This window comes from Nannobrachium achirus (genome assembly GCF_963921795.1).
Source record: "Nannobrachium achirus genome assembly, chromosome: 9".
NCBI lineage: Eukaryota > Metazoa > Chordata > Actinopteri > Myctophiformes > Myctophidae > Nannobrachium > Nannobrachium achirus.
Window position 1 is genome coordinate 31308150 of NC_137818.1, and position 11521 is coordinate 31319670.

The 11521-nt window shown below is 40.2% G+C and overlaps 1 protein-coding gene across 1 annotated transcript; it reads left to right on the top strand.

Moving 5' to 3' along the window:
- The first annotated feature begins 999 nt into the window (after nucleotides 1–999).
- fam3a (FAM3 metabolism regulating signaling molecule A) lies at nucleotides 1000–11006 on the top strand. The gene is made up of 10 exons (XM_080733573.1): nucleotides 1000–1272; nucleotides 2370–2405; nucleotides 2507–2620; nucleotides 2719–2742; nucleotides 2864–2990; nucleotides 3444–3502; nucleotides 3614–3664; nucleotides 3770–3854; nucleotides 6303–6429; nucleotides 9624–11006. The coding sequence occupies exons 2-10, from the start codon at nucleotides 2393–2395 to the stop codon at nucleotides 9723–9725; spliced, it is 702 nt and encodes a 233-aa protein (XP_080589699.1). The 5' UTR covers nucleotides 1000–1272; nucleotides 2370–2392; the 3' UTR covers nucleotides 9726–11006.
- Nucleotides 11007–11521: the final 515 nt, after the last annotated feature.

Here is an 11521-nt window from a genome sequence, read left to right on the forward strand (position 1 = left end):
TGACTTCCAGACTTTTACTTGTCACAGACTGGGCCTATTTCTACATTGCAGCATTGATACTTTTACTAAAGTAAAACATTTGAGTAACATTATGAAAATGGACAGAATCACAGAAACCTATAGATATGATATCACACACTATGTAGATATGTGATGATGATGATGATGAGACTGACTCAGTCTGACTGAGAGATGCCTGACCAACCAAATGACCTTGTGTTGCGAAGGGATAAAGCCTTTGAGAGTTCAGTCCTGGAGCCTCAATATAACTAAATTACATGATCATGCATGATAACCGTCTCCTCTTACTTTAACCGTATTTCCCAGTCGTCCACTCCAGAGTGGCTTAATTATTTTAGCCATCGATGGGGCAACACTGGAAGCTGCCATCTTGATTTGAAAACAGGATATGTGTGCTGTGTCTGTGTGTGCAGTACAGTACGCGTGCACGTCATATTATATTACGTGCCCGTGACACACACAGGAAGGGAGGTTTTCATCTTTAATTTTTGTATTGGTTTATTGTATTAATTCAAAAGACAAAGGACACGAGGATGCTTTTTATTATCAAATGCAAACAACCAGTGAAATGAAATAAAATAAAATACAAACGCTTAAACAAGCTTTCCGCTGTAGGGTCTCTATTTGCCGTTCAGTGCTCACATCCGGTCTAGAACCCGCCTACTGTATCCGCAACATACACGCACACACAACAAAACATTTCCTTATCCGCTCAAGACCGGATCTGCAAACGGCTAAGTGAATGGTTCCCCTGCCCTTGCCAAGCTTGCGTGCCAATAAGAACAGATCTACAAGCTAACAACGCGTCTCATCGCGACGCGTTGTTAGCTTGTAGATCTGTCCTTATTGGCAGGAGACACGCCCTGTGACGTCGCTCACGTTGAACCCACCCATATAACGCTAAACCGGAAGATTTACAGGAAAATAAAAAAATAAATGAAAACACCAGCCGACATCATTCTTCCAAGCGTGACAAAACTGGGATGATGTGAATTTAACAATTCAATACATATGTGATCGACAACAGATCGCCGATTTTCGGGAGTTACTACTACTACTAATAATACTACTACTACTTCTACTCAGGGAGGGAAAGTAATTTTGATCGAGGAAAAAAAAGCCCTAACAACGTCTCGATGAGGAAACAGCGCAAGAAATAAAAGTCCCCCCTGGTGACGAGAGCAACAGCTCTTTGCCGTTTCACAAGAGAGTCAATTAGTACGACCACTCTCTCTTTCATCGAAACAGCAGGTAGGTTTTCTCACACTCTTTGCTGCAATGATGTCTGATTGTTAAAGTGGATCACACACAAGTCGAGCGATATATTGTCAGTGCTTTTGACAGTTTATGCGTTATGCAACGGGTTCATCGCATCCACTTCAGTAGCGTCATCATCTGCCGAGCCATCTTGACTGACCAGTTTGTACATTTGCAACCAAAGACATAAATTATCAATGGTAAAAGTATATTTGTTTACTGTAAGTAAAATAATTAGGCTAATATTGCATATAAGTACTCTGTTACAAGTAAAAGTCCAGAGAATTCAAAATGCACTTGATTTGAGTAAAAGTGTGAAAGTGTTGACATCAAAATGTACTTAAAGTACAAAAAGTAAAAGTAAGACATGTTTGAAAATAGCAGATCTACAAGCTCACAACGCTTGTAGATCAGCTATTTTCAAATAGCCTAGGGATAAAGTGCTTAATGTGTGTTGTGTAAATTTATAATGTATATCTGCAAACTAAGTAACTATAGTAACTATTCGTAGTCTATGCCTCATTCACATACAGAAAAGCCAAGCTAATGGTTAATAATAATAATAATACATTTTATTTATAACGCACTTTACATTTGAAGCAAATCTCAAAGTGCTACATTAAAATCGAAAACTAAAACGACTAAGAATTAAAACGAGAACACAGTGAATAAAATCAGAACATTGATCACCTATACACAGCTAAGAAAAACACATAAAACATCCAAAGACTGTCTAGGGCCTAGGCAAACGCCTTGTTAAAAAGTTGGCTTGGTAATTCAATGTAATCTCTATGCAAACCAGCTTTTAACATTTCCAAGCTGGAAGAAAGCTTGGAAATATTTAAAGCTGGTTTGCATAGAGATTACATTAGGTTGGCTTCTCTCAGTGTGAATGCAGCATTACTAAAGTTTTCAAATAAATGTAGTGGAGTAAAAGTACAATATTTGGACCGAGATGTAGTGGAGTAGAAGTAAAAGTATGGGAAATTGGAAATACTCCAATAAAGTAAAAATGACTCCAAATTGTGCTTAAGTACATGTAGTTACTTACTTTAACATGATATCGATCGATATTCTTTCAATCTTTACAGGGCAGCTACTCGGGCGGCGAATCATGAGATTAACAGGTATTGGCTGACATTTTCAGTACATTCGTTTCATTTGTGAACTCCTGTGCTGCTGGTCACACTCATTTAATTTGTACTTTTCTTCCATGTTGTACGAACAGGAGCTTTGCGCGTTGCAGCTGTGCTGCTGCTGCTGGGACTCACCTGGTGGTTGGTGAGCACAGCACTGGGAGGGGACAGTAGTAGCTCAACAACCCTGCGTAATCTCTTCACAGGTAGGACACAACATGTGGAGCGAGCTATTATCCAAATGTATCTTTCTGTTCTTGCAATTGATCCAGTTTGTACTAAAATAATTTGTTTAAATGTTCAGGTAAAATGGAGGAACCAACACCTGGTAAGTAGAAGAACTTTTGACAATACTATAATAACCACAGTTACCACCCACACTCATCATTGGCAAACATCTTGAGTCGTCTTTTCCTTGTCATCACTAACTCGTGTGCTATGTCCTTTAGCGGAGCCTCATCCTCGTAGGTATAAATGTGGCCTTTCGGCTGCCTGTCCCCAAAAACACTTGGCTTTCCGCCTGGTGTCTGGTGCTGCCAATGTCATCGGCCCCAAAATCTGCCTCGAGGACAAGATGTGAGAATCACTGCACATTTACTCTCCTTACTTCTTTGTCTGTTTCTTTCCTACTGTCGTTCTTGTTGTTGATCACACCACTTTTTCTGTCTCTGTGCTGTCATCCTAACCGGGCCTCAAGTCTGTCTGAGGAGCTCAATGCAAGTATTCTCAGTCTGGCTGCTCCTCTTTTGTTAGTAGTGTGTTGTGTAGTCTGGCTGTTCACATGACAGTCTTTTGTCTGTATCAGTGGCAGATTAACCTTTCCCAGTGTTCCCTCCTAAGGCAGAGAACTGAGCTTTTGCCCCTGATTTATACTCTGCCTTGTGCAGTGTTGCTTGACGTTGAAGATAAATAATTTTTCAGCTAAACACAACTTGGCATGAAAACAAGTTATCTTCGGCGTGCAACAAAGCACAGATCAGTCTTTACTTCCTCAGTCAAAGCTTCAATCAATCATGTTCTGTCTTGTAGGTTGGTGAGCAGTGTAAAGAACAATGTTGGCAGAGGACTTAACATAGCTTTAGTAAATGGTAAGAATGTCAGCCTCCAGTCTTTATAATGGAATGTGTTATGTGCTTTAAATCTTGTGCATTTTTATCGTGTGCCTGCTCTAACGTCTAGTGGATGCTTGTGGTTTGCAGGGGTGACAGGAGAGCTATTGGACACCAAGTCATTTGACATGTGGGCGGGAGGTAATTAAAACAATGAACCCAACATAAGCATGTTGCACTAACATGTGGTGACTTGAACATAAAGAGTCCATCTGAGTACTTTGCCCATATGCTTTTCATTCCCAGATGTTTCAGACCTGTTGAAGTATCTCCGGCCTCTCCATGAGGGAACGCTTGTGTTCGTGGCTTCCTTTGATGATGCAGCTACAAAGTAAGAGTGTGTGATTGATTCCTCCCTCTCTGCTACAGACACATGGAAACCATTCTTACTGAGTATCGCTGCGTTTTCTGCATTTTTAAGCTGTGTGTCTTCATCAACTTTTGTTTTGTCTAATCATTCCTTGACACAGGTAACACTGACAGCGGGTGCTCATTGACAGTTTATCAAGAACCTAGTTATTTTTAATAAATAGTTGCTGATGGGCAGCATTTCAAACTAGAAATACTGTTCCTTCGAAACAGTGTGGGCTCGATTCCAACCCAACAAATAGGATACTTTAAGGTACTGTAAGGTACAGTACCCTACAGTATTGTACTGTACCTTACTATACTGTACTGCACCTTACTGTACTGTACTGTACTGTACTGTAACTTACTGTACTTTACTGTACTCTACTGTAACTTACTGTACTTTACTGTACTCTACTGTACCTTACTGTACTGTACTTTACTGTACTCTACTGTACCTTACTGTACTGTACTGTACCTTACTGTACTGTACCTTACTGTACTCTACTGTACCTTACTGTACTATACTGTACTGTACTCTACTATGCCGTACTATAACTTACTGTACTGTACTCTACTGTACCTTACTATACTGTACTTTACTGTACTCTACTGTACCTTACTGTACTCTACTGTACTTTACTGTACTCTACTGTACCTTACTGTACTGTACTGTATTGTACTTTACTGTACTGTACTTTACTGTACACTACTGTATCTTGCTGTACCTTACTGTGCTGTACGTTACTGTACTTTACTGTACTTTACTGTACACTACTGTACTGTACTGTACCTTACAGTACTGTACTTTACTGTACTCTGCTGTACCTTACTGTACTTTACTGTACTCTACTGTAACTTACTGTACCTTACTGTACTGTACTTTACTCTACTCTACTGTACTGTACCTTACTGTACTTTACTGTACTCTACTGTACCTTACTGTACTGTACCTTACTGTACTGTACTTTACTGTACTCTACTGTACCTTACTGTACTATACTGTACTGTACTCTACTGTGCCGTACTGTACCTTACTGTACTGTACTCTACTGTACCTTACTATACTGTACTTTACTGTACTCTACTGTACCTTACTGTACTCTACTGTACTTTACTGTACTCTACTGTACCTTACTGTACTGTATTGTACTTTACTGTACCTTACTGTACTGTACTCTACTGTACCTTTCTGTACTGTACCTTTCTGTACCTTACTGTACTTTACTGTACTCTACTGAACCTTACTGTACTTTTACTGTACTCTACTGAACCTTACTGTACTGTACATATTCTATGTGTTCTAGATCTACATTTTTGATTCTGTGTTTGGGAACCAGCAACTGTCAAATGGACTCCAACTGTAGTGGAGTATATTGAGTGCATATACTGTAGGCTAACAATCCCAGATCACATCTGTCCTCCACTATGTCTATAACCAAGGCGTTCTTCTATGTGGCCACTCCAGACTGAGGAGTGGAGCATGGCTTTTATTGTGTTTGTGGATCTGACTTGGAAATGCATTGGTTTTGATATCTCCCTGACAACCAACAACAACCACTAATATGGCTGACTGTCCCTGCGGGCTCTAGGATATATGGCTATGGGATTTACATCCCATCGCCCGGACTTGATTCTTGATCACAGCTGTGTAATCAGTAGAGTGGAGAGGGACATTTATTTATAGTTTTAACTATAACTATAGTTTTATACATCACACAGCTTAGACATTTGGATCAAATCAGAGAGCAGACCTGTGTGAACGCAATGATATAGATAGCATATCTGAAGTGTGAACACTGCAGCCACAGCGCCTTAACATAAACATGGGTCTATTATCCTTCTCTCCACTCTACTAAACCCATTGGAAATGCATTGGGTGCTTAAAGTTAAACATTTTTATTTTTTTATATTTATACTACAAAACATTTCAAAAAGAAAAATACACGCACACTTGTCCTCAGTAAGCTGAACACATAAAAATTTGAATGGTGTTGAAAGGTGTAAGCGTTTAAGAGATGAAGCGCGCCAAAGTTTTGAGGATACTGACTAGTATAGAAATAAATAATGAAGATAACATACGTGTGCTCGCCTTTAGGCGAGCCCACAATTATTGAGACAGGAGCTGTTAATTATTGTGCGCATGAAATCTTGTGTAAGTTTGTCATCTGCAATCAGATTTCAAACTCTTCAACCAACATGGTACTATTCAAATAACTACTATGCATTTACAACTTGCATCGTTCCCAAATTGTCAGGTGCCTGGACTAGTTATTATTCATTATTCCAAACAAACGGCATATAATACTGTGAATAGAGGGAAATAAATAAATTCAGCCAAAGTGGGCAGCTGCCTACACCCAAAGTACACCATGACTCTTTGCAATTTATCAATGATGTTCACCCACTTTTCTTCTCTTTTCAATGGCAGACTGAACGATGAGGCTCGGCGACTGTTTGAAGAGCTCGGCAGTACGGCAGTGAAGGAGCTTGCCTTTAGAGACAGCTGGGTGTTTGTAGGGGCCAAGGGCATTGAGAATAAAAGTCCTTTTGAGCAGGTAATGTGCCGTTTCTGACAGAAATATATGTATCTTTGGTAGTTGTGTTCACACATGTATAGCTGTTGTCCTGACCATAGAGTCTTGGACAAGAGGGCACCATTCCTGTTTATCAGTCTCTTGACCTAGGATAGTATCGCTAAATGTGGTAAATTTAACTAGGTCCCATAGATGAGTGGTTTTAGTGTGAAGGACCAGCAAATATGGCTGGGGCGGTATCTCTCTAGCCCTCCATCGTCGCTTCCAGTCATCACGGTTCTCCATACATCTGGCCAACTCGTTGGTGCTTTGTGCTCCTGCGTCTTTCTTGAGTACCGGGACATCGACATAATTATGTTAGTGTGGGATGTCCTCGTGACCGGTGCCCATGTGTTGGTTCCCACAGCACCAGTTTACTGGCTGGCAGCTCCTGGTGTCTTTGGCAGTGTCCTGCAAGTCTCATTCTCTTGGCTGCTATTTCGTCGCTCACCCTTAATATTATTCCAGCATACAGATTCTTGTTGGTAACGTGTACTCTTGCTGATGTTGAGCACTACACGTAACAATCTGGTGTAGCACCCGTCCAGAGACTTCTGCAGAGTAGGCTTCAGGGTCCAGCATTCATATACATTCACTGCCATATAGGAGAACAGACTCTACCGTCGCATAGAAGAAGCTAAGTTTGATTTGTCGGGGGAGGTTGGAGTTCCATACATTGGCCATTCCATTCAGGGCCCTTCATGCATCTCCTCACTTTAAGATCTTGCTCTGTTGAGTTGATCCATGAGCCCAAGTACTTGAAGTCATTGACTTCCTTCAGAGCAGTGCCTCCTGTTGTCAGAGGTGGGTGTTCTGATTGGATGTTATAGGTGGTCACCTCAGTTTTCTTGGCATTCAGCCGAAGGCCAACCTTGGCACACTCTGACTCCACTCTGCTCAAGAGCTCCTGTGCTTGCTCCACGTGGTTGGAGAGTAAGCTGATGTCATCAGCATAGTCTAGGTCTGTCAGGACTGCTACAGGGTGTCATCTTGACCTACTTGGTGTTAGAGTGAGGCCAAGATCCTGCTCTCGTCCACTGATGGCCTTCCTGAGAGCGTAGTGGCCTGTGTTCCTGCATACATTGTCTCTATTTCCCGGAGGAAGTTGGGAGGGACACAGTGTATTAAGTCAATAAAGCACAATACAGCCGTCAGTTTGTTCTTTTTCACCCAATCTCCTCAGGGCCAAGATCTGGGCTACTGTGGTTCTCTCCTCTCGAAAGCCGGTTTGGGTTTTTGGTTTGGTTTTCCGATGGCTTGCCGAATCCGGTTTAGTATCATCTGGTTGTAGACCTTTGTGGCGATACAGGATTTTTTGTTATCGTGGTAATACATCACTGTTTACCGACGGCATGGTGGTATCTCCTCCAAAAAGTTGTTTTGAATGAAATAAAAAAAATATTAAAAGTGATTTAAAAATATTACAAAATATGAAAACATATTAACCACCAAATTGATACTGTAAATATTTGGTTGCTGAAACTGAATTTGAATAGAATTTCTGCCAGGGATTCCCATAAGAGAAGGTTTGGCAACATCTGTGAAGATCTTTCAAAAATAGCAGATTTACTGTACAGGTTCACAACGTGTCTCATCGCAAAGTGTTTTTTTTAATCGCCCAAAAATACTATAGGGTTTAAAATGGCTGTAAAGCAGTAATTATATGTAATGATTATGTATTTTCAGTTTGTCACATCACAGAATGTTTTATTAACCAGCCAGCCAAATGTGAATGATTAAACAAATGTGAATGAAAAATCGAACCTTTTAAAAAAAAGGGAAAATTGGTGAGTTTCTGAACGAGGAGAAAAGGAAATATGCCGAGGATAGGCAAAAGTCCTCCACATAATAGTATGGGCAGTATAATGATGCACCTGGTACAGTTTGTTCAGTGCCTTAAGTAATGTATAATGCTTTTAGAAACAAATCAATGAATTCCCTAACCTGACACTCAGCCTAAATTTTACACTTATTCATGTTGTTTGACATCATCGAGTTGAAACAACACTGATTTGTCGTACAGATTTTTCAACCAAGTGTAGCAAGCGTCACCAGACCTGAAACGCCTGAACCTAGTTTTTACTGGCGTGGCTAGCGATTCAGGTGCTGGAACCAAGCTATGAATTCCCTTACAGGGTTCTCAAACTTTTTTGGCCCAGGTACCCCTTCGAGGGGAGATGATTTTGCCAGGTACCCCCTCATGCCATTGGAACTATTTGTATTAAAAACTTTTCAATCTAAATCATTCAGACCCATTTCATAGTCTTAAACAGAAACAACCACTCTATGAATCATGTGCCAACAGTCATTATTTTATTCAAATTACTTTTGTGCAAAACCTGATGGCACACTTTTCAAGTAATTTTTCCTAAAATGAACAGCATCAAGACTTCAGAAAATGAACACTCCTATATTCATAATAAAAACAGACATGTAAAATGACCAGTCTAAAGGTGACTTTTAGTAGTTGCTTGAATTTTAAAATAATAAACATATTGTTTAGGGATGATCGATATTTACTTTTTTGCCGATATCCAATATTCCGATATTGTCCAACTCTTAATTTCCGATTCCGATACCAACCAATACCGATATATGCAGGTTTTTTCACAAAAAGTCAACTAATTGTCAGAACATATCTATCACATATGTAATAAAAAAGACCAGGCACGTGCAGAGAATGTTAGAGAGAAATATGCTGACATTTCTAAAAGGACCTTTGGTGACAATATCGGAAATTAGGAGACCTCCAAGCTCACAACATGTCATGCTGCGACGCTATTTTCGGTGCTTGATACCACACTGACTGAACTAAGCATAATCAAGTCAATACTGGAGGTTAATTCTTTCAACATAAAATTCTGCTTCAGGAGAGTTTGGAAAAGGCAATTCTCTTGAATGCTGCCTTCAGGTATAGCATGGAAAGAGGGCATTTGCATTTCTTTCACCATAGTAAAAACTGCATTCATGGTCTGGAGAGGGCACTTTTTATAGACAGATAAAAGGGCAAGGGCTCAAGCCTTCTTGATGTCTATGTTTGCTTGTGCCTTGATGTCTATGTTTGCTTGTGCCTGCATCGAGTTACCATCGATGGTTGTAAGAACCTGATTTAATGATTAACAATTCTGCTACCTCCACATGTTAACTGAGTTTGCTTGCATGTCTGTGCCCTTTAGCGTATGAAGAACACAAAGACTAACAACAAGTATGAAGGCTGGCCGGAGTCTCTGGAGATGGACGGCTGCATTCCGCTGCGGGCACCTCTGGACAGTTTGTAAGGGAGCTCCTATGTGATGGAACACATACCGTGCCTTTTAGCAGTGCTGCAATGACTTACCACCGTGGATGATGATTACGGTTTCTAAGCCAAGGAACTTTTGGATGGTTGAGAGATCAGAGACCGCCTTAGACCATTTATTACTATAGCTTCTTCTCCTGTCTTGTTTGTTCAGACAGGGGCATAAGTGGACTGCAAAGCAGGATAGACGTGGCCACGTGGGACTCATTTAATTGAGAAAAATATGCTGGATTTTGTGTGCAAAGTGTGTTGGGCAGTACCTGTTCAAGTTATGATATAGTAGTGAAACTGGTGTGAAACGCAGGACTATGTAAGGTAAAGATGACAGTGAAACTGGTATGTTACACAGGACTGAGCCTTACTTTGTAAGGTAAAGGGAAACTTAAGAGGCCAAAGGTGAGATGACCAAAATGTAATTTCTTGGTTGCGCACAGGTGTCATGTACTGAAAATAGCCACTCACACTTTGTGATGCATTGTGAACTTGTAGATCTGCTATTTTTGGTGTGTGACTTTACGTGCAACTTAATTATAAACCAGTGACACCAGAGAATGAAAATGCAGTAGGTCTTCCAAAAACCCATGCAGGATGATGTGTGTTAGTCACCTTAGCGACTTAGGGATATGAAAAATAACACTTTTTTTATTTGGTCAATGATCAGCAGGCAAGTGAAAGGAAAAACATGTTTCTCCACTGAGGGATATGGGTATGGTCTTTTCCTACACAGTGGGAAGACTACATGAGGTACTGTAGGCAAACAACAACCAACTGTCCTAAGCAGCTGCTTTAACAAAGACATTGACTAATAGGCAAAGTCACATTTCATTTCAATACATTAATATCCTGTGATTTTAATATATCTTTCACATGCTGTTATGTATGATGTAGCTAAACATCCACTCCACTTCTGACAACTTGCTGCACAGCTGTTAGTACTGCTTGCTCAATGTTTACAGAATATTTGGCGGAATTTGGTGCAGGAAATACTAGATTCAAGAAACTACTTATTTTCATGCATCCATACTCATTGAGAACAGCACTATTGATCATTTGTAGGGTGTGTCTGCGATGCTGTGAATTTTGTCTCAGGCTTAAAATAATTAATGTGTTGTGTGTGCTTATTTACAAAATGCAACCTGTTATGTCTTATATTTTGAGTATATGTGGTATTTCCTACACAGTTGAATGTATCTCACAATTTTCAATCCTAACATGGAACTGTTGAAGGTCTAATTTGGCTACCTTGGTCTATTTTGTTGCTATGAGCATATAGCTTTGTGTTCAAATATTATCAGCAAAGTACCTGAAAGAATGTTTTGTATTGTGGCATCGATGCTGATCATTAAATCAGTTTTAGCAGAATGTTTATTAAAAAAAACAGTTCAGTATTATTAGGTGCATTTCTTTCTTTAAAGGCACATCAATCAGTCAGTTGTCATACATCACGAAATCCACCAGAGGGAGACAGCGTCACGGTTATTGTATTGGGGGTTATTCGGTTCAATCTCCTCATGGCATTTGCACGGGTGGACCTGACATATGCTGCCAGGGAGGTTAGCATGGCTGACCGACCTGGTCATGTATGTCACTACTCAATGTCCTGGTTTTTGACGAGATGGGAGATGGCAGTATAATTACCTTATTAATTTGTAGGCTACGTTTTGTACATTATAAAAGTGTTCCAACGCTAGCCGCCAGGATGGGTTTAATTTAACCATTTCACCCCTAAATGTGTGGTTCCCAAACTTTTCAGGTCACAAAAGAAACATTAGACTA